The 23,593-nt window shown below is 46.1% G+C and overlaps 1 protein-coding gene across 3 annotated transcripts in view; it reads left to right on the forward strand.

Moving 5' to 3' along the window:
• The window catches only part of MASTL (microtubule associated serine/threonine kinase like), a 44,238-nt gene extending 21,524 nt beyond the window's left edge, over positions 1-22,714 (forward strand). For all 3 annotated transcript variants that reach the window (XM_008162867.4, XM_042858128.2, XM_065582927.1), the window contains exons 9-12: positions 5,081-5,219; positions 19,093-19,206; positions 19,294-19,395; positions 21,401-22,714. In XM_008162867.4, the coding sequence (XP_008161089.1) occupies positions 5,081-5,219; positions 19,093-19,206; positions 19,294-19,395; positions 21,401-21,558 (513 nt within the window). In that variant the 3' untranslated portion in view covers positions 21,559-22,714. The remainder of the gene's footprint in view (positions 1-5,080; positions 5,220-19,092; positions 19,207-19,293; positions 19,396-21,400) is intronic.
• The last annotated feature ends 879 nt before the right edge of the window (positions 22,715-23,593 follow it).

A 23,593-nucleotide genomic window follows, 5' to 3' on the forward strand; every position in this document is an offset into this window, starting at 1 on the left:
TCCGGCTCCGGACCCTGCTAATGGAATCTGTGTTGGCCCCGGCACCGGCGCGCCGATTGGACTCAGCACCGGGTACCACATCCTCCGTGCGGAGCGAGGCGCCCTCCACCAGTTGGCACTGCTCACCCGCTAAGAAGCAAGGGAAGACTCAGCGGTACCAACAAAAGGACATGGGTGAGGCCGGCCCCGAGTTGGGTAGCTCACGATCCCCCTCGGGATCCAGACCTCCGACTCGCGCTGAGCGGAGTAGCCCGGTCCCGTCCATGTGTGCCTCTCCCATGGAGAGAATGCCGGAGGCTGCACAGGCCACGCGTGACATGCTCTCCCTCCCGATGTTGGGTGCGCCGCCCGAGACGGGCCCCCGGTCCCAAGGGAAGCCGCTGTTGGGAGCACACCAGCCCTCCCTGGCAAGACACAGCCCGTGCTCTGAAGACCGTGTGCCCCATTTGATGAGGTCCTCACATAGCTCACGTCAGCCCTCCATTCCAATCAGACTGGCTGACTCGCCCGCGCGGGAGTCTCGAAGGTCCTCTACTCCCCACCGTGAGCGCAGGCACTGAGAGAAGCGGCGTCGACGCTCCTCTTCGGATAGGAGCTACAGGAGCAGATCCCAACACCATCGTTATGGACGCTCGGGCTCGAGTGCCCGCTCCGCCAGACACCATGGACAGAGCTCTCCTTGGGCGTAACTGGCATCGAAGTGTCGTAGCTGCAATCGCCGGGACGACTATGAGAGCAGTAGTTGGTCGAGTACCGGTCATCGTCGAGGTCCATATCTCAAGGTCGGCACCAGCACAACCGTAGGTGCTCCCACTGCTCCTACGTCACCATGCGGTCAAGAGCCACCTCGGCACCCAGCTGCCCGTCCCCAAGCCGCACTGGGCCCCAAGAGCAGCCTCCACCGCTTGGCACCCAAGCTGGTCAGTGGCAAGGGGCACCGTGGCAGGGCCAATAGTGTCAATGGGCACCATAGCCGCAATTGCCTGCCCAGGCGAGACCCCGCTCGGAATCAGAAGTCGACGGGCACCGAACCGGCGGCACCGGGCCCAGACTCAGTCTTGGGAGTCGAACCAATGGCACCTCGCGATGCCCTGGTAGCTGGACCGGCCCCCTCGCCGGCACCGGAGGAGACCATAGTGGCACCTCCATCCATTATACAGGAGGACTTTAAAGCTCACCAGGAGCTCCTCAAAAGGGTGGCCTCGAATCTCCAACTCCAGGCTGAGGCGATGGAGGAGCCATCGGACACCCTTTTCAATGTACTGTCCTCCTTGGCACCAGGCCATATGGCCCTACCCCTTCAGCAAGGTGTGGCCAACATATTGACTGCCCTGTGGCAGACCCCAGCTTCCTTGGTGCCTATCTCCAAGAAAGCGGAGAGAAAGTACTTTGTTCCGGCTAAGGGACATGAGTACCTGTACTCCCACCCGGCACCTAACTCCCTGGGGGTGGAGTCAGTCAACCATCGGGAACGCCACGGCCAGCCTGCACCCACCCCCAAGGACAACGACGCCAAGAGACTTGATTCTTTTGGCAGGAAAGTTTATTCTTCTGCGAGCTTTCAACTTCGGGTGGCCAATCACCAAGCCCTGTTGAGCCACTATGATTTTAACTTGTGGGGGTCTCTATCGAAGTTCGAGCCTCTTCTCCCGGACCTGCACAAGAAAGAGTTCAAGGCTCTGGTTGAGGAAGGGGCAGCAGCGGCGAAAGCAGCCCTCCAGGCCACCTCGGACGCGGCCGACACGGCAGCCCGTTCTATGGCGTTGGCCATATCCATGCGAAGGGCGTCATGGCTTCTCCTGTCTGGTCTGTCTGCAGAGTCTCAGTTTCTGATGCAGGACCTTCCCTTCGACGGGAAAGCGCTGTTTGCGGACCAAACTGATGTTTGCCTGCATGGGATGAAAGACTCCCGTACCACCCTGCGAACTCTGGGCATATATGTCCCGCCAGCGAAGGACAAACCTAGGCCACAGACCTCCACTCCCCCTGCTAGGGGCAGATATGCGCCCCCTCCTAAGCAACTGAGGGAGCAGAGACGCAGGTCTCAGCGTCAGTCCCGCTCGGCCCCGCGACCAGGCTCCTCGAAGGGCAAGAGGCAGGAGAAGAGGGCGGTTTTGACTCTTTGCGGGGGGCCACCAGGCCTGTTGTCATGGACGCCCCGCAGTTAATAAAGTTTGTGTTCTGCAACTGGTTATCTGCGTTCCAAATGCAGTGGTCCCGTATAACGTCGGACCAGTGGGTCCTCAGCACGATTTTCAGGGGCTACATGTTGCAGTTCACTTCACACACCCCCTTCACACCGGGAGGACCTCTGGGACTGGGAACATGCCACCCTCCTAAACCAAGAGGTGGCATGCCTTCTCAACCTAGGTGCGGTGGAGAGGGTACCGGCGGAATTTCAAGGCAAGGGATTTTACTCCCAGTACTTCCTGATCCCAAAGGTAAAAGGCGGGCTCCGGCCCATCCTGGACCTGCAGAACCTCAACAGGTTTATGGTCCGCTACAAGTTCCGCATGGTATCCCTGACCTCCATCATCCCCTCCTTAGACCCAGGGGATTGGTTTGCATTCCTGGACCTCCGGGATGCATATTTCCACATCCATATTTTCGAGGGTCACAGGCGCTTCCTCCACTTCCTGGTAGGGCGGGACCATTACCAGTTTGCAGTCCTCCCCTTCGGCCTTTCCACGGCCCCCAGGGTTTTTACCAAATGCATGACAGTGGTGGCAGCCCACCTCCGGAGGAACGGACTGCAAATTTTCCCTTACCTGGACGATTGGCTCCTCAAGGGCAGCTCCTGGTTCCAGGTGTAGGCCCAGATGCAATTCCTGCTGTCTACATGCGCGGGTCTGGGCCTAGTGGTGAACGAGGCCAAGTACATATAGGTACCGGTTCAGCACATATAGTTCATAGGGGCTCCGCTAGATTCCCTAGAGGCCACAGCCTCTCTTCCCCGAGACAGATTCGAGACACTCAAAGCTCTCATAGCCTCGGTCATGGCCTTCACCGTGACAACGGCAAGGGTGTGCCTTCAAATCCTAGGTCACATGGCAGCATGCACGTCTGTGGTGCGACATGCGAGACTCAGAATGAGGCCCCTCCAACTTTGGTTGGCCTCCCAGTATTCCCAGTCCCGGGACAGCTTGGACAAGGTGGTCACGATGCCTCCCAACATGGTGGCCGCTCTGCAATGATGGTCCCTCCCAATCAATATGCTGAACGGGGTCCCCTTCCGAGAACTCCCTCCCTCTCTAGACCTGATATTAGATGCCTCGGACCTGGGCTGGGGAGCCCATATAGGGGACGTTTAAACCCAAGGCAGATGGTTGACCTTGGAATTGTCTCTGCACATAAACGTCAGGGAGCTGAGGGCAGTACGCCTGGCATGCATAGCATTCAGTTTGCACCTTCGCAGGAAGGTGGTCAGAGTCCTCACGGACAACACAACCGCGATGTATTACATCAACAGGCAGGGGGGCAAGCGTTCCTTGGTCCTCTGCCGGGAAGCCCTGGACCTATGGGAGTTTTGCATAGCCCACGATATCTCCCTACGGGCCTTCCATCTACCCGGCGTGCGCAATGTGTGAGCCGATTGCCTCAGCAGGAAGTTCTCCCACCAATACGAGTGGTCACTCCACTGGGAAGTCGCCCAACAACTCTCCCAAGAGTGGGGAGCTCCCCGGTTCGACCTCTTCGTTGCTCCTGTCTATTCCACATCCTGCCCTCCTTCCCCTCTGTCGGAGTTGTCTAGCAAGAAGAAACCGAGGGTGGGGAGTGCACAGCTCCCCTTATAGCGCGATATAGAGGCGCCACTCCAGGGGTCGCAGCAGTGCTCCCCTCCTACGGGTACTGCTAAGGGAAAAACTTCCGGCACCGGTGCACGTGGCAAGCATGCACACCTATTGTGGAATAGACAGGAGCAACACATCTCGAAGAACGCCAGTCACGGAACAGGTAACTGTCCTTTCCGATGGGCAGGTTCTGTTGCTAATATGACAGTAAGCATAATGTGCATTGGACTATTGCATCAAAGATAAAGTTAGGGATCAAGTGAGGGCTACATGTTTTTGACTTACGGGAGTCTCTATTCTGAAAAGTGATTATGTAACATACACGGTGTTTATTCAGTAGCATCTTACTTTTTTCCACTAAAACAAGAAGATTTTACTCTGTCAATCGTTAAGTGCCAGCATCGCTATGGAGAACGTATTGGATTATCTTCAAGCTCATATATCAACAGTTGTTAATGAAGTACCATTTTAGGGCAATTAGTTGAAATCCCATTGTCTTCAAATGATGCACTGTGCAACCCCACTGAAAGTAAGACTCACATAGGTTTAACACTGGGCAGAATTTCACCTGCAGAATCTTTATTACTGGAGATGAATATATAACTCCAAGAACCCAGCTTGACTTCCAGATCCCAGGCTGTCAACAGGGCGGACAGCTTAAAAACAACAAAAGCCATATTACTTGTAAATCTGGGATGTAATAGCTGTGGAATCCCATGATGCCAAATTCTAGTTTTTAGATGAGCGTTACATTTTAAAATATATTGAATACATATGCATATATATATCCATTTTAGCCTGGTTATTGAGCACACACTGCTAAAAGCTGAGGCTATCTGGACAATCCCCTGTCTAAATTACCTTTGAGATTCATACTGGGAGGAGTCATTCTAATTGAAGACTGTAAGAAGACTGATATTCTTTCATTTCTTTAAGGGAAATTGTTTTCTATGGCTCTATGATACTAGAGCAATTGTTCAGAAAGAATTTTCCTGTATAGTGAAGGAATGGGACTCACTCATTCTTATGCTTTGGGGTAGTTGAAATTCATTCAGCAAAAAAAAGGTACAAAACCTGTTGCAGTTCTGATTGCAATTTGTTGTGTGAAGAGTGGGCAATAAGCACACTTTTTGGAACTTGGAAATAAAATACTATTAATGTACAAGTCGTAAGATGTATCTTAAATTAATTGCAGTCCTAGCCAGTATTTTTACTGGAAAGAGAAATAGACTATTGGCTCTTTGTATGACATTTGTATTTGAAATCTTTTCTCTGTTCTTTGGCATAAGACACCTAATCAGGGAAATGCTGACACACCATATAGGACTCCAAAGAGTGTAAGAAGAGGGGCTGCCCCAGTGGAAGGTGAACGCATTTTAGGAACCCCAGACTACCTGGCACCTGAATTGCTATTAGCAAAGCCTCATGGTAAGAATATTTTTTTATAAATGCAAGAATGTGACTGATGTTTAAAACACATTTTGTAGACACTTAAGGATGGATTTGTAAAGGTATTTAGGTGCCTAAAGATGCAGATAGGCATTTTTGAAAATCCACCTAAACACCTAACTCCCATTGATTTCAAAGGGAGTTAAGTGCCAGGAGCTCTTGAAAATATACCTAGGCACACGCATCTTTACATGCATAAATATCTTTGAAAACCTGGTCCTTGCGCCTTAATTTTGGATTAGGCATTTGGTTATTTTCAAAATCTAGTCCAGAATTAGAGGGATGTTGAAAAGTGGCTTTTGCAATCATATTTTCTAATAAAATAAGTTTCATTCCATTTATATCAGAGAGCCAACTTGTGGATTTAATGAAAATCATAAAAATACACATTGATTCAGTGCAATATTTCCATTGAATATTCAGGCAGACTGATTGTGTAGCAACCTTTATTTTGAGTGGAAAATGGTAACAGATTTTAAGACTTCTTAAAGAAAACAAAATATCACCTTAATAATCTGCACCAATAATTGGGGTCTGATCCAAGTCAATGGAAAGACTGCCTCAGAGACAAATTGCAAATTAGCAAGGAAGCAAACAAGCACAGTTAAAAACAAAAAACAAGGCTAATGCATCACAAAATGTGTTGAATTCATTTGATGATTGTACTTTTATTTGCTACTGAATAGTATACTAGTAGATTTTCTGTAGTATATTTTGTAAACTTAATGAATTATTAGTGATTTCAGACCTCATATGGAACTCTATTAAATCTGCATTGAGAAACAGGGAGACCATTAATTTGTGAATCACCCGTTCATACATAAATGACAGTGAAGTTCTACTATACAACTAAACTACATTGTTTCAATACAATTAAAATACTAGTTATTCTTTTAACATTATAACTTAAATAGCTAAACAAATATTTCCTAAATAAGAATTTGATGTAATACTTTGCACTTCTACTTTCACACTGTGTTCCATCCCAGGATCTCAGAACACCTTACAAACATTAAATCTCAACATCCCTACGCATTTAATGAAGGGGAAACTGAAATTCTTCTTCGAGTGCTTGCTCATGTCCATTCCATGATAGGTGTCTGCGCATGCCGTGTGCACAATTGCTGGAAATTTTTCCCTTAGGGATATCCGTAGGACCGGCTGTAGGGCTCCTGGAGCCGCATATGAATGCACCGGTTTAAGGGATGCCGCTGGCTCCATACCCCCTGAGTTCCTTCTTACCACCCGTGATGGTTGCTTGGAATGATCCCTCGTGCTCTTGCAATGCTTTCTCAGTGGTTTGGGCTTTGTAGTCTATTGTATAGTATTATATAGTTATTAGTTAGTATTAGTGTATATAGTGGTCCCTGTTGTTGAGGGACTCTTTTCCCAAGGGCTGGGCATGCCCCGGTCCCCAGGCTTCAAGCTGTGTACGTCCTGCGGCAAGCCCATGCCAGTTAGTGACCTGCACTCTCTCTGTCTAAAGTGCCTTGGGGAAACTTACATTAAAGAGACGTGCCAGATTTGCAGAGGCTTGAGACCACGCACTCATGGAGGCAGCCCTCAGACCAGCCTCGGAGCCAAGTCGCTCTGAATTGGTGCTGAGCACTTTGGTTTTGGTGTGAAGTACTCCACCAGCACCATGCTTTTCCCCGCACCGTTCTCCACCCCTGGTTCCAAGGAAGAAGCACAAGAAACAGCAAGCCAAGAGAGGGTGCTCTCCGATGTTGAAGAGGGACAAGCGGGAGTGGCTGACACAGTGAGACCCATGCCGTTCTGCTCATCCTCCCAAGAGCCATAGTCAGCTCCGGCAACTCTGCCTAGAGCACCATGTCCAGTCTGGGTCCCACCTCTAACTCCTGGGAGCCATCATGGAATTTTGAGCCTACAGGCCCCTTCAACTCTGGCTTTCCAGGCAGCAAAGGATCTGATGTCCCTCCCAATCCTGCCCATCCCTCAAAGCCCCCTGCCAGCCAGGACTACTGGGGATAGAAGGAATCAAGAGTCGGTGCATTCCATTGGAACACCGACTATCACAGAAGCATCCAGAGGAAAACCCTCCATGATCCTGCTGCAGCAGTCTCCAGCCCATCGTCTGTCACTGGTTCCCCAGCACCACCTGAAGGCGGAAGCGGGTATGGCACCGTCATTGTCTCTGAGAGAAGAATCCTCTTCAGAGTCTGAGGGGGAATCCTTCACCCTGCTGAAGAAGTACCGGTACCCAACCTACACGTCAGACTTCGGTACTGGCCCCCCAGCTAGCGCTTGGCCAGCACGCCACTGACCCATGCAGTGGCAGTATTGGAACCTGTTGGGGTTTCCCTGGTACCAAGGCCCCTTCCCATCGGTCATACTCAGTAGTGTCCAACAGGTGAGCCACTGTTTCGTCCCACCCGACACTGGACCCTGACTACCAAGGTCCCAGAAGTGGCCCCAATGGAAGTGATGCAGGTGGAGGAGGAAGAAGCAACCCCTCCTGCAGTGCTAGCCTCTACCTAGTCATCCCCATATGAGGCAATCGCAGGCCCTAGTAACTTGCTTCCACCAGATGACTTCAGGGCCCATCAAGAGCTCCTGAAATGGGTCGCCACAAACTTGGGACTGGAAGCTGAGGATCTGAAGGAGTCTGTGCACAGCTTGTGATAAGCTGGCTGCAGCGGCTCCCTCCAGAGTGGCCCTACCAGTTAATGAGGCGGCATTGAAACCTGTTAAGGAACTATGGCAGACCCCGTCATCTCTGCCCCCTACCTCAAAAAGGGCAGAGAAGTACTATGTACCAGCCAGCCAGCTCAAGTCCCTGTACTCGCTCCTATCGCCTCTCCCCCGCCCCCTCCCTGGGGTCCCTCATGGTGTTGGCTGCAAACAAGCGGGACAGATGGGGCCGTTGAGCCCTATCTCAAAAAATAGGACCTGTTCGGATGCAAGGTTTCGTCGACTGGCAGCCTCCAGCTACATATTTCTAACTAGCAGGCATTGCTGGGGAGGTACGATTTTAACCTGTGGGACTAGATGGCCAAGTTCAAGGACTCCGCCACAGGAGTCAAGGCAGGAGTTCATGGCCATCCTGGAGGAAGGCAAAATGGTGGCCAGGACCTCCTTCCAGGCAGCTCAGGATACGGCTGACTCAGCAGTCAGAACAATTGTGTCAGCTGTCACCATGAGGCGCTACTTGTGGCTCCAATCATTGGGCCTCATGAAGTGCAGCAGTCCGTCTAAGACCTCTCCTTCGAGGATACCTTCCTGTTCTCCAAACAGACTGACTCCAACCTTCATGACCTCAAAGACTTGAGGCCATGCTTTGTTCCCTGGGCCTTTACACATCTCCGGCCTCAAGGAAGCTTTTCAGACCTCAGCAGCCTCCTAGGTTTCCGGCGCTTCCCAGGCAGGAGCCCTACAAAAGAAAGGCAAAGGGCTATAACATCATCAACCCCTACCTTCCGCCTCAGCTTCTCAGTCGGGCTCATGTAGGTACCCTGGCGGGGCCAGGCAGGCCTTTCGAAGGTACACCCGAGGATGGTATACCAGACTCGGCTCCAAATGTATCCCCCCTTCCTCCCAGTGTGGCCTTACATAACATCAGACCGCTGACTGATCAGCACTATAACAGTCGGCTACACCCTCCAGTTTTCGTCCACCCACCCCCGTCCCTCTTCAGGTACCCTTTTCACAAACAGCTTCTCGTCTAGGAGGTGCAAGCCCTCTTACATGTGGGAGCTGTAGAGGAGGATCCTAAAGACTTGAGAGGGAAGGGGTTTTACTCCCAATATTTCCTAAACCTGAAAGCCAAGGGGGTCTACAGCCCATCCTGGACCTGTGTAACCTCAACAAATATCTCAACAAATTGAAGTTCCACGTGGTATCCCTGATCTCCATCATTCCCTCCCTGGATCCAGGAGACTGGTACGCTGCCCTCGATTTGAAGGACGCTTATTTCCACTTTCCATTTTCTCTGGGAATGGGAGATTCCTCAGGTTAGTGGTGGCCCAACGCCACTACCAATGCACAACTCTTCCCTTTGGCCTGTTGGCAGCCCCACAAGTTTTCACAAAGTGTATGACAGTAGTTGTCGCTTTCCTCAGACATCAAGGAGCACAAGTCTACCTGTACTTTAGAGATTGGGTGATCAAAGGCCTCTCATGGGTCCAGGTTCAGCACAGCATTGGCATAGTATGGGTCACCTTTCAGGCGCTGTGTCCATTAATAAACGAGCAGAAGTCAACTTTTGGTCCTGGTTCAGAGAATAGAGTTCATCGGGGCAATGTTCATCTCCACCCGGCCACGGTCTATTTACCAAATTCCGAACTATATCAGACCTGATCACCCAGGTCGCAGCCCACCCTTTTACAGCCTCTCAGGTCTGCCTCAAACTGTTGGGTCACATGGTGGCATGTACCTATGTGGTGCAGTACAAGCGGCTATGATTCAGACCCCTACAGATAGCAACAGAGGGTCCTGTGGCACCTTTAAGACTAACAGATGTATTGGAGCATAAGCTTTTGTGGGTGAATGCCTACATGTGTCTGACGAAGTGGGCATTCACCCACGAAAGCTTATGCTCCAATACATCTGTTAGTCTTAAAGGTGCCACAGGACCCTCTGTTGCTTTTTACAGATCCAGACTAACACGGCTACCTCTCTGATACTTGACCTCTACAGATGTGGCTGGAGTCAGTCTACTCCCCGGGCAGACACCACTTGGACTTGGTACTCACAATTCCACTGCCCATCCTAGCTTCACTGACTTGGTGGAGAGACTCGTATTCTATAATGAAGGGGGTACCCTTTGCCACCCTGTATCTGTTGGTAACCTTGGTTTCGGACATGTTAGGGTGGGGAGCCCACCTCGACAATTTCAGGGCCTCTGTTCCAAGGAAAAACTCTTCCTGCATGTAAATGTCAGAGAACTCAGGGCAATACGCTTGGCTTGCCAGGTTCCTTCCCCAGATCTCAGGCAGGGTGGTGGAGGTCTTGAGGGATAACACAGCCTCGATGTTTTACATTAACAAGCAGAGGGAAGCTCACTCTTCAGCCCTTTGTCAAGAGTTCCTCCAGGTCTGGGACTTCTATGAAAAGCATGCCAGTCATCTCAGGGTATCACATCTCCTGGGAGCCTGGAATGCACTGGCGGGTCACCTCAGCAGATGCTTTTCCTCTCACCACGAGTGGGCTCTTCACCTGGAGGTTGCCAGTGTCTCATCTTCAGGAAGTGGGGGCCTCCCCAGGTGGAGGATCTGTTCACCACCAGACAGAACAGGAAATACCATCAGTTCTGTTCGCTGCATGGTCTCAGCAGGGGCTCCTTCTCTGATGCCTTCCTGCTCTCGTGGGCAGACTGCCTACTATGTGCCTCCCCACCGATCCTTGATTTACAAGGTCCTCTTAAAGATCAAGAAGGACAAGGTGAAGGTTATCCTGATAGCTCTGATGTGGCCATGCCAACATTGGTTCGGCATACTTCTGGACCTCTGAGTGGCAGCTCCACTCACGCTCCCACACCATCCCAACTTGATTTCACAAGACCATGGCCTATTGCTTTCACCAAAACCTCGCCTCCTTGCACCTTGCTGGCATGGCTGAACCCTGAAGAGCAGGCCTGCTCAATACAGGTTCAGCAAGTTCTGCTAGGTAGCAGAAAGCCTTCCACCAGGGCTACCTATTTAGCTAAGTGGAAATATTTCACTTGGGCCTCTGAAAGGAATCTTACACCATCCTGGTCTTCTCTGCAGTCTATCTTGGATTATCCACTCCATCTAAAACATCAAGGTCTGGTTCTGTCATCTATTAAGGTTCACTTGGCAGCCATCTCGGCCTTCCACCCTCCAGTGCAGGGCAGATCAGTGTTCTCCCATGAGATGATGGTCCGGTTTCTCAAGCGCTTGGAAAGACTCTACCCTCAGGTTTGTGACCCGATTTCCCCATGGGACTTAAACCTGGTCATGTTGAAGCTCACGGGGGCCCTCCCTTTGAGTCATTGGCATCTTACTCTTTACTGCTTCTCTCTTGGAAGGTCGCCTTCCTGGTGCTCAGGTGCTCAGAAGGGTCTCAGAGATCAAAGCACTGACATCAGAAGCCCTTATACGGTGTTCTTCAAGGACAAGGACCAGCTGCGCCCCCATCTGGCCTTTCCTACTGAAGGTGGTGTTGCAATTCCATAACAACTAGGACATTTTTCTGCCTGTTTTCTTTTCAAAACCTCACAAGACCCCTGAGGAATGTCTTCTCCATACAGTAGAGGTTAGGTGGGCCCTGGCCTTCTATATCAAGAGAACTAAGCCCTTCCGCAAGTCTATGCAACTCTTTGTAGCAGTAGCGGAAAGGGTGAGAGGGTTACCTGCATCATCCCAAAGAATCTTGTTGTGACTAACTGCCTGTATCTGAGCTTGCTACAAGCAGACAAAGGTCCCGCCTCTGGTCATCGTGACCATTCATTCCACAAGAGCTCAGGCTTCGTCAGCAGCATTCCTCATACAGGTACCAATCCAGAACATCTGCAGAACTGCAGCATGGTAGTCAGTTCATACCTTTGCATCCAACTACACCATCCCACAATAGGCCCGTGACCATGCCAGCTTCGGGAGAGCAGTGTTGCAATCAGCATGTCCATGAACTCCAAGCCCACCTCCAGGGGTACTGCTTGCGAGTCATCTAGCATGGAATGTGCATGAGCAAACTCTCAAAGAAGAAAAAAGTTACTAACGTTTCATAACTATTGTTCTTAGAGTTGTGTTGCTCATGTCCATTCCATGGCCCACTCTCCTACCCTGCTGTTGGAGTTACCAGCAAGAAGGAACTATGAAAGTGCGGAACCGGCGGCATCCCTTATACCGGCGCATATGTGTGCGGCTCCAGAGAGCACTAGAGCTGGTCCTATGGATACCACTAAGGGAAAAATCTCTGGCAACTGTGCATGTGGCATGCACACACCTAACATGGTTACAAAAAGTTAGTATCCATTTTTTCAGAACGATTTACTGAAGACCATGCAGGAAATCAGTGCAGACCTGGGAATAGGAACCAGTGGTGAAATCCCAGGCCCCATTGACTTCAGTGGAGCCAGGTCTTCAACCCAGAACTCTTGACTCTCTAGGGCTTTAGCGAAATACCATCCTTCCTCTAAATATATTTAGGTTTGGTTAAATTAGCCGTTGAATCAACTGTTAATTTATAGAAGTTGCCTTGCAATTTTGAAGCAGTCCTGATTTGCACTGCTTTCTAGTGGTAAAGCAAAATTTCAGCCCAACTTTACATAATAAAATTGACAAGAAGGATAAGCTTCCTGTTCAGTTATTCTTTTTACTTAAAACACTTAATGTGATTTACTTTTTGTAATTAGAGTATATTTTACACTGGCATTTTTTTAAGGTTCTGACCTATAAAATTGTGTTTGTTTAAAAATTTAAAGATTAGCTTTCCAATACATAGTATCAATGAGGCACCTTACTTACTTTAGATAAGTTTTTTCCTCAAAAAAGCATTTTATCAAAAAAAATCTGATTTAAATAAAAAAAAAATCCATTTTAAATCATTGATTTTTATCCAATCTGTCAATAGCTCAAGAACCACCACAGGGCACAGAGGCCAGCACTGAGTCTGGTGCCATCCTCGGTACTGTGCAAGAGACATCCGTGTAAGATGATCTCCGCTCAACTTTAGGGACAAGAGGACTGGGTGCAGTGCCAAGAGCATCTTCCTCATCCTCCCCTGACAAGGCAGTGGTGGGCTCGTCTGCCATGTTGCCATCTATGGACAACAGAGCCCACCAGGTACTACTCAGGAGAGTGGCTCAGAACTTGGGCCTCCAGGCGGAGGTGGTGGCGAAGGAGACTGACCCTATGGTGCACATCCTGATACCTGAGGGTCCTTCAAGGGTGGCCTTACCCCTAATTAAGACCACCCAAAACACCACCAAGACTCTATGGCAGACACCTGCCTCTCCCCCCTACCCCCTCCCAGCCAAAGGGGTGGAAAGAAAGTACTTTGTACCATCTAAAGGGTACGAATACCTATTTACTCCCCTTCAGCTGGGCACTTTAGTTGTGGCAGCTGCAAATGAAAAAAAGAGGCCAGGGCAGTAGGGACCAATGCCCAAATGTAAAGATGCAAAGAAGCCGGATCTCTTCAGCCATAAGGTCTACTCTACTGAAGGGCTCCAGCTTCACATTGCGAATCAGCTACAATTTTAATTCTTAGAATGCACTGACCAAGTTTAAAGAGTTGCTTCCAACTGAATCCAGGTCAGAGTTCAGGGGCATCCTCGACGAGGGCAATGTCATAGCAAGAACCTCCTTGCAAGCCTTTCTAGACTCAGTGGACTCAACAACTTGTACTGTGTTGATTGCAGGCTTCGGGCCTCCTGCACAAGGTCCAGCAAACAATTCAGGACTTTCCCTTAAAAGGATCAGGGTTGTTCTCAGAGCAAACGGACTCCAAACTCCACAGTCTCAAAGACTTGTGAGCGACACTAAAATCTTGGTGGCTTCATACACCCACAAAGGAAATGTTTCAGACTACAGGCTCCCCTACACTTCTACCTTGCTCATCATAGGCAGGATTACAGCAGGAAGTGTGGCACGAATAATAGGCAAAGGCCACCTCAGCCCTCTTCTAACCAAGACGAGGACTTGGTGATGCAGACTTTGGCTCCCAAACTAAACTTTTGAAGGTGCACCAGACCAGATCCCGGATCCTTCCCCCCATTTTGTCTATCCCATTTCTAACATGCCTGGGCCCAGATCACCTCAGACCAATGGGTCTTGCACATGGTAGAATTGGATATTCTCTTCAATTCTAATCCCTTCTCACGAGCATCTTCTCATACAGGAGGCACAAATGCTCCCAGAAGCCGGAGTGGTAGAGGAGATTCCTCAGGAGTTCATGGGTAAGGGGTTTTATTCACGGTATTTCCTAATCCCAAAAGCCAAGGGTGTGCTCCAGCCCTATTTTAGACTTGCAAAACCTCAACAGATTCATGAGGAAGCTGAAATTCTGCATGGGTCTCCCTGACTTCGATTATCCCTTCCCTGCATCTGGGGGATTAGGACGCTGCCCTCAATTTTAAGGATGCATCCTTTCACGTGTCCATAGTCCTGTTCCACAGGCGTTCCTCCAGTTGGTGGTCAACAACACTCATCAGTTTACAGTACTCCCCTTCGGCCTATCGGTGGCCCCTCACATGTTCACCAAGTGCATGTTGGTTGTAGCTGCCTTCCTGGGGAGGTGACAGTACAAAGTATTCCTGTATCTAGATGACTGGCTAATCAAAGGCCATACCAGGGGTCAGGTTGAGGAGCACATGAGCCTAATAAAGTTAACTTTTGACAGGCTCGGCCTAATACTGAATGTGACAACATCAACTCTAACTCCCACTCAGAGGATAGAGTTCATGCGAGCTCTTCTAGACTCCAGTCAAGCCAACGCATTCCTGCCAGAATCACATTTTCTGGCAATGGGCGCCATCATAGAGGATTTAAGATAATATCCCACTACCACAGTGCAAAATTGCCTGAAGCTGCTCAGTCATATGGCCGCTTGCATGTATGTAGTACAGCATGCGAGACTACAGCTCTGACCTCTTCAGGCCTGGCTGGCCTCAGTGTACAGACCAAACAGAGACTAGCTAGAAAAGATAATCACACTTCCTCCACTAGTTATCGAGTCCCTCCTATGGTGGCTCAATTCACAAGTAGTGTGCATAGGAGTACCCAGGCTCTAACCCTTGCTGTCTCTAGTCACGGATGCGTCAGCGATGGGATGGGAACGTGCACCTAGGGAGATTCCGGACTCGAGGCCTCTGATCCCAAGCAGAAGTTTTGCTGCACATCAACATCAGGGAGCTAAGAGCAGTTCGCCTTGTTTGCCAGACGTTCCAAACCCATCTGAAGGGCAGATGTGTCAGTATTGACTGACAATACAACAGCGATGTTCTATATAAACAGACAGGGTGGTGCTCACTCCTCTCCTCTATGCCAGGAAGCCCTCAAACTGTGGGACTTGTACATCACCCACTCAATACATCTAGAGGCATCGTACCTTCCAGGCTCTTGGAACAAACTAGACGATCATCTCAGCAGGTACTTTCAGAACCATGAGTGGTCCCTCTACCCGGCTGTCGTTAATATCTTCCAATGGTGGGAAGTTCCCTGGATAGACTTGTTCACAACCAGGCACAACAGGAAGTGTCAGCAGCTCTGCTCCTTCCTGAATCAGAGCTGGGGCTCACTTGTGGAGGCTTTTCTCCTCCCTTGGAAGGACCCCTACTATATGCGTTCCTGCTTATGCACAAGGTCCTGCTAAAGGTCAGAAAGAGGGGGCATCGATTATATTAATAGCATCAGCATGGCCCAGCCAACACTGATTCACCACACTTCTAGACCTATCAGTGGACATCCCAATGACCCTGCCCCTCGTCCTGGATTTGATCACACAGGACCACTGCCACCTCCAGCATCCCAATCTAGAGTCTCTCCACCTCATGGCATGGAAACTCCATGGCTTAAACCCCTTGGAGCTGGCATGCTCAGACCCCGTTAGAGAGATCCTTCTTGGTAGCAGGAAACCATCCACTAGAGCCACTTATTTGCTAAGTGGAAGAGGTTCTCTATTTGATCATTACAAAAGGACACTCCACCTTTGCAGTCATAGATTCCCTTAATCCTGTACTATTTACTGCACCTGAAACAGGGCCTGTTGGTGTAGTCTATAAAGGTGCACCTGGCCGCCATCTTGGCTTTCCATCCGGGTTCAGCTGGCTGATCGGTTTTTTGCTAACCCCCTAGTCATCTGCTTCCTCAAAGGACTGGATAGACTGTACCCTCAAGTAAGGCAACCAGTGCTCGTGTGGGATCTCAACCTAGTGCTCTCAAGACTGATGGGTCCTCCCTTTGAGCCCCTAGCAACATGCTCACTCCTTTACCTTTCCTCGAAAGTAGCATTTCTGGTGGTTATAACATCAGCCAGGAGAGTGTCTGAGCTTAAGACCCTGACTTATGGGCTTCCATATACTGTCTTCTATAAGGACAAGGTGCAGTTGTGGCCCAACGTGACCTTTCTCTCAAAGGTAGTTTCCCAATTCCATGCAAACAGGACACGTTTCTCCCAGTTTTTTTCCCTAAACCGCATGCCAGCAACCAGGAGTGAATGTTTCATGCCCTGGATGTCAGCCGAGCACTAGCCTTTTATATTGAAAGAGTAAAGACATTTTGAAAATCAACACAACTCTTCGTTGCAATTGCGGAATGGATTAAGGGACTTCCAGTGTTGCCCCAAAGAATTTCCTCGTGGATCATGGTCTATATCTGGGCATGCCATGACCCAGCAAAGATACCTGCCTTTGCACTGACAGCACGCTCCACAAAGGCACAAGCATCCTTGGCGGCGTTCCTAGCGCAGGTTCCCATTAAAGACATCTGCAGGGCAGTGACGTGGTCGTCAATCCACACCTTTATGTCGCATTACTCCATTACACAGCAGGCTAGAGACGATGCCGCATTTGGCAGAGCGATGCTGCACTCTGCGACTCTCTGAACTCTGACACCTCCTCCTCCTAGGAGATGCTTGGTAGTCACCTACTTGAAATCGACATGAGTAAGCACTCAAAGAAAAATGGTTACCTACCTTCTTATAACTGTTGTTCTTCAAAATGTGTTGCTCATGTCCATTCCAAGACCCACCTGCCTACCCCTCTGTCAGAATAGACTGGCAAGAAGAAACTGAAGAGGCGGTGGGTCGTCAAGGACCTATATACACCACCATGAATGCACGATTCCAGGGGGCTCCACAGCCGACCCAACAGGGGAAAAACCTTCCAACGACTGTGCATGCAGCACACACACCCCCACTTGGAATGGACATGAGCAACATATCTCAAAGAACAACAGTTATGAGAAGGTAGGTAACCATTTTTTTGCTCCTCTCCAAATTTCCTAAAGCATATTTAGGTTTAACTTTTTTAAAAACAGTGTTTGTAGTTAGTTAGTGACTCAGAAAAGTACCACAGTATATTAAAGCAACGAGCAAGAAATAAAATACTTCTCCAGTGTCAAACATAATTGACAATATTTAAATGAATGTGTACAATGATAAATAATTTATTGCAATAATCTTACTATGGTTAACTAATTGTTTTTTTACATTCAGGGATTCTGATGTCTGGTGAGTTTGACTATAAAGGAGTGTTCAACTAAAGTCAAAGTATAACTAGATCACATTTTTCAAGTACAAGTTATGTGGCTAAAGAAATTGCACATATAACTCTATATAGCAACAAGAGAACCACATAATAATACATATTACAAGAGACTCAAGATATAGAGAAACTTTGGTCTCCCTGTTGCAGGCCACTGGAGGCTATGCTTACACCCTTCAGATGAAAGTCAGTGCACACCACTTCTAAATACCTTCTCGCTATCGGGAGTAAGCCACAAAAGTTATATAAAATTGGAGGAGATGATGGTGAAAAATGATCATTCAGAATGACTGGCTGGGTTAAAATTCTCAGCCTTTCTGGGATAGCTTATAATGTCTGTTCATTTATGTGGTTAAAAAGGTAGATGTGCGCAAGAACTGCATTTGGCTTTCTTGCCACAAAAATAGATGATAGGAATTAATTTCTACTTAGAAGGGTCAGGATAAGAATATTAAAATAATGTGTATATGTCTAGACCATGAAACATTTTCCTTAGTATTTTGTCCAGAGTTGTGATCTTCTTAGACTTTGACTTATGTTTTATAATTTTTCCCAAACATCCAAGTATACTGGATGTAGTGGATGGGATCTCATTGCTTTAGTGTGCTGAGCTGGGAGAGGTGCTCTGATTGTTGTGTCCAGCAGGGAAATTTATAACTGACCTATCTGGTTTAGTAAGACTACAATAGGTTAGAAACATAGGAAAGTTAAAATTATCAAAAGCATTTCCTTTTTACCGTGGAGATGATTTTTTTTTAAAAACTTTTTTTTTTACAAGCCTGGATTTCTGTGCAAACCAGTTTTTGCACCCAGTGAATCCTGTATTCTTTATAAGGTGGACTGGGCATGGCTTAAAGGTGCAGAAAACAGAATGCATGCAGCTCTTTGACTAGTGGTGTCTGAACTGCTTTGCCTGCTTGTTGAAGTGGGTTGACTGCATATGTTCGGCAAAGGCTGTACACTTCCCAGAAAACAACGAGAAACACCAGAGCAAAGAAGTAGCTTTGCATTGCTGTGATGAACTTTAGCACAGTAGAACATTAATCCATTTTCTTGCATGCTGGCTCCTCTCTGCAGGCTGTGCTCAATATTGGCAGAAATGGGTTTAGGTTATTGAAAAAATATATATATTTTGTGCCTGTGGAGTCGCATCAAGCAACTGAAGTGATAAGGTAATATGTGGAATTACAAGGTTCACTCAGCCTTGATTCCAGAGGAGCTGAGAAATTACCAGTGACTGTCTCCTACCACAAGAGAGCACTTTATATGAGAGAGCCTATAGACACTATCAGACTAACTTGTACAGGAGTTTGCGATTATGCTATTCCTACACTCTTCTGCCCTCAATAAATGTTACTCTGAATATTAACATGAAGCTATGAACATAGTGACTTTTTAAAATAAAAATCCTCTTATCGTAAACAATTTTAAATCTCATGCCACAATTATCAGAGTGCAACTTCTGTTTTGTCTGTTTCTCAGTATTTCATAATAAACTTCCTTCCCCAAAAGCTTTTCAGGATTTATAATTTTTTCAAAATTCTGCCACTGTTCGGCTTTAAATGACTTTGTTTGCAAGTGGTGTTGATCCTTCATGCATAGGTCACAGTACAGCTTATTTAGCAACTTCTTTCTTATGCTAACTGCCTGGCTTTCTCACTTATTCAGGTCCTGCAGTAGATTGGTGGGCTCTCGGAGTTTGTTTGTTTGAGTTTTTAACTGGAATTCCACCCTTTAATGATGAAACACCACAACAAGTCTTCCAGAATATTTTGAAAAGAGGTAATTTATATTCTCATCAAAACTGATGAATTCAAAGTTTGCTGTGCTATTTGAACTGCTGACAAGTCTGTGTCTTTATATTTGTAGATATTCCTTGGCCTGAGGGTGAAGAAAAGTTGTCCAGTAATGCCCAAAATGCAATCGATATTCTTTTAACCATTGACACTACAAAGAGAGCTGGATTGAAGGGTCAGTATTTATTAAACTTTTTTCATTTTACCTTTGTGATAAATTGAATATTTCAAAATGTCACAGTCCCTGCTTTAGCACTGATCTTGAGTGCTAGAATATGTTACAAATTATGGTATCCACTATGCTACTGGTGTAGACTTTGTGCTGATAAAAGGTTTTATGCTGCTGAATAAGGAAAGCAAATAATGATTTTTACTTTGTTATATAGTCACACTGCTTGCAATTAATGTTTAACGTTGTTTGTGTGTCTTTCCAAAGTGCAATCTATCCAGCTCTTACTGAAAACAGATATTTAGTGTTCAATTTGTCTGTCCTCCCAACAAAAGATTGTTGAGCTCCTGTTAGCATATTGTCTGGCATTATAACCCAATTGCTTTACATAGATCTTGGAAAAAGTGGGAGAAATCCTTGGAGAGGAACAATTGCCTTTGAGACCTCTGGAAGGATTAAATAGAGTCACATTAAAGTGATGATCCATAACAAGAACCAATGGCTGGAAGCTGAAGGCAGACAAATTCAAACTAGAAATAAGTTTTTACACAGTGAGGGTGATTTAACATTAGAACAAATTGGCAAAGGAAGTGGTGGATTTTCCATCTCTTGATGTCTTTAAATTAAGACTGGATGCCTCTGGAAAATAAGCTTTAGCTGAACACAAGTTATTGGATTAATTACATGGATAGCTGGATGAAATATAGTGGCCTGTGATATACAGGAAGGTAGACTAAAAGATCTAATGGTCCCTTTTGGCCTTACAATTACAGGTCTCCATAAAATTTAACAGAAGTACCTCTTTAGCTGCATTAAATGCCAAAGATAGGCCAAGATGTCTGCTGTTATGTCATTTTCCTGAGATCAGCTACCATTGTCATTAATAACACATTCCCTGTCAACTCAGTCAGAAGCCTGACTGGTTGAGGAATCCAAGGAACTTGGCTGCATCATTTGGTAATGGTGTCCTGCCAGTCACTTCAGTGATATTTTCAGATGAGAAGTTAAAGAAAAGGCATTAGTTTCAAGAATGCTAGTGTCCAAAGTTTGTTCCTTGATAAAGGGTTGGACTGCAGCTTATTGCCAGTACCTCTCCTTTTTAAGGGAGACATTAACAATCCTTTAATAAGGACCCAGGCATTCTCCCAGCCCTTTAGCTTTAAAGCAGAGTCCTCAAATTTTTGACATATAACAGTTCTATTTCTCTGACATCAACTTGCCCACATTTCACACACTGTATTTTGTTATACATTTGGTAACCTGGCTAGTACTTGACAATATGTGTGTAGAGGAAAAGTTCAAAAGTTTTTTCTAGGATGACTCAGACATCTCACATGATGAAGATAGAATAGGCTAATAGATGTTCTTTCAAATCGGAGGAATCCGATTTGAGGAGGGAGCCCTGCTAGTGAATCACCAATAAGATTACAGGATTTTCTGAATATCGTGCCTCCAGCAGCTATGGAGGAGGAACTCCATGGTCTGTGGTCTCTTGATCAAACTAGAGTAGGTTTTCATGTAAGTGGAATTAAAATTTGTCTCTGCAGATGCCCTATCTTGGAAAGTGATTTTTCCATTTCTTGTATGATGGCCATTAGATCACATTTCATACAACCTCCTTTGATCTAGCATCTGTGCCAAATGTAAAATTGCTCTCTCTATAACTGAGGAAAAGGTTAGTTTGCATGGGAGTAGTCTGATCCCACTGGGGGTTGTTGGCTGACTTTCCCTCACAGGAGTATCAGATAAACCACCACTCTTTCAGTCAGTCTTAAAAGTGAAGTGACTGTGTTTCACCATCATCTTTGTCAGTCATGCTAATCTGTGTGCAAATATGTCTCCTTACCTAAACACCATTTGATCTGTCACTGGCTGTTTGCAATGTAGGCTTTTGAATGTCCAGAAAGGTAAATCACAGCCAAACAGCTAACTGGCATCATGTCAGTGAGGTGGCTAAACTGGTTGTTCAGAGGAGAACAGTCTTAATATTTTGTGTAAATTTTTGTTTTAGAGCTGAAACATCATCCCCTCTTTCATGGTGTAGACTGGGATAATCTTCAGAATCAAACTATGCCTTTCGTACCTCAGCCGGTTGATGAAACAGATACCTCCTACTTTGAAGCTAGAAATAATGCTCAGCATCTGACTGTATCTGGATTTAGCTTATAGAATCGAGAAAATGGATCTTTGTCCATGGTTTTGCACATTTGTAAACTACCCTTTAACACTAGTTTGGTCTTGGTTTTCTTACCAAACGTAGTTTTTAAAACAATTGATCAGTCTGCTTTTAATTTGTGTATCCTTTGTTCTAAAACAAAACCACTATACAAAATGTTCATTAATTCCAAATGGCTTCTTGTTCTTTTTATTTATCCTTCTTTCTGCACCTTATTGAGAGCCTGAGTATGTATTTGTAAAGTTAGTAATGTCACTTTCACACTTGACAAAATATTTTTCTTGCTGCTGTGGAGTACTTCCAATTTGTTGGGGCTATTTTGCAATTAAATACAACTGAGTTGGGGCATAAAATGCATTATTTATCTGTCTGGGGTTCAATATGTTCATAGTCACATTTGGGATAGGAGCTTTCAGACCAATTTGGAGCTGCATCCATAGTGAAAATGGAAGTTTTTTAGGTCTCAGGGCAGTGTAAAAACATCTTATTCCTCTGAATTACTCCTTAGTGGGATGAGAAAAGAGATGTTTTTGGCATCCTTAGGTCACATACACTGCCTGCTCGGCTGCTGAGATATCAGTGTTGTAAAACTTAACTGTATTTTTACTGCTAACGTTTTTTCCCTGGCAAATGCACAGAGTTAAGGAAGCTTATAGCAAATTAAAAAAAACAAATAGACTTTTTGTTTAAATTGTCATACTGAAAAGACTTTGAATGTGTTATGGGATGATAGACTGAACAGTATTTATTTTAGTGACTCCTTGATTATTTTAAATTTACAAGATCTGAGTATATATATATTTGACTTCTTTTCTGTGTCTCTGCCAGATGTTAAAAAAAAAAAATCTTTGCTAATGAAAACATGAATTATGTATATTAAAGTCTATATAATGTATTGCAAATTGATTAATTTGAGAACATCATAAGTTCAATTTCAATAAAACTTGAGTTAAAATTAGGACTTTCAGTATTAAGCATTTTAATGAGGGATCTAAGCTGTATTTTAATATATTGGGAAAATACATAGAGATTATCTACTGCATTGTGGAGATTGTTACGTTTCTGATAATGCCTGATTTTTGTCTCTGTTAAAACTGTTTTCCTTTACCTTAGATGGGAATCACCATTAAACAAAATTTCTTTCTTTTAGTGCTTAAAATTTCATTCAATTCCTTACAAGGTTTTTAGTTTCCTGCTTCAATGTCTGCTGTGGTGGGGGTGGGACGGAAGGTTCATGCTGTACCATGGTGTAATCCGCCTACTGTATCCTAAAACTGATCACTATGCTAGAAGTCATTGTGTGGCTTTTCAGGGCATTGCATGGAATTGACATTTCAGACAAAGCAAGTGAATTTATGACCATTCTTCCTGGCACCAAGGGCTAGTGAATGCAGCATGAACTAATCTAGAGTTGCCAAACTTCCTGCTCCAAATAGCCAAGAAGGGTGTGAGAGAGAAGAATCACCCTATATTTTGTCCCAGAAGCCACACAAGAGATCAGACAGTTGCAAAATGTCATAAAATTACAATTGTCAAGACATGTTTGCATTGTAATTTACTGGGGACCTGTGAAAACATGGTATGATGAACACACATTGGAATGTTGGGATGTCAGAAGCCACACTAGAGTTCGTTGCATTGATTGAAATGTCTCCCAATTTCTGCATATTTGCAGATCACTGAATCTAGTTTGTGCATGTAGCAGCAATTTAAATAGTGACAATTTTCTAAATGTTGAATATAATAGGTATTTATTACTTCACATGATTAACAGAGGACTATTTCTGTCAGTGAGCTAAAAAAGCTGCAGATCATAACAGGTCCTTTATTGTAAGAGAAATGTAGCATTTGTAGCCAAATATCCCAAACAAATCTTAACCTGAGATGAAGTACAGCATCTGAAAATGTCATGGGAGTAGTTTGGCTTTTCAGAAGTTAGGTGTGATAAAACTAGTCTTTTAATGAGAAATACAGCTTTATGATGCACTGTCATCTCTCCATAAAAGTCTATTAGCAAACTGTTCAAGT

This window comes from Chrysemys picta, chromosome 2 (assembly GCF_011386835.1).
Source record: "Chrysemys picta bellii isolate R12L10 chromosome 2, ASM1138683v2, whole genome shotgun sequence".
NCBI lineage: Eukaryota > Metazoa > Chordata > Testudines > Emydidae > Chrysemys > Chrysemys picta.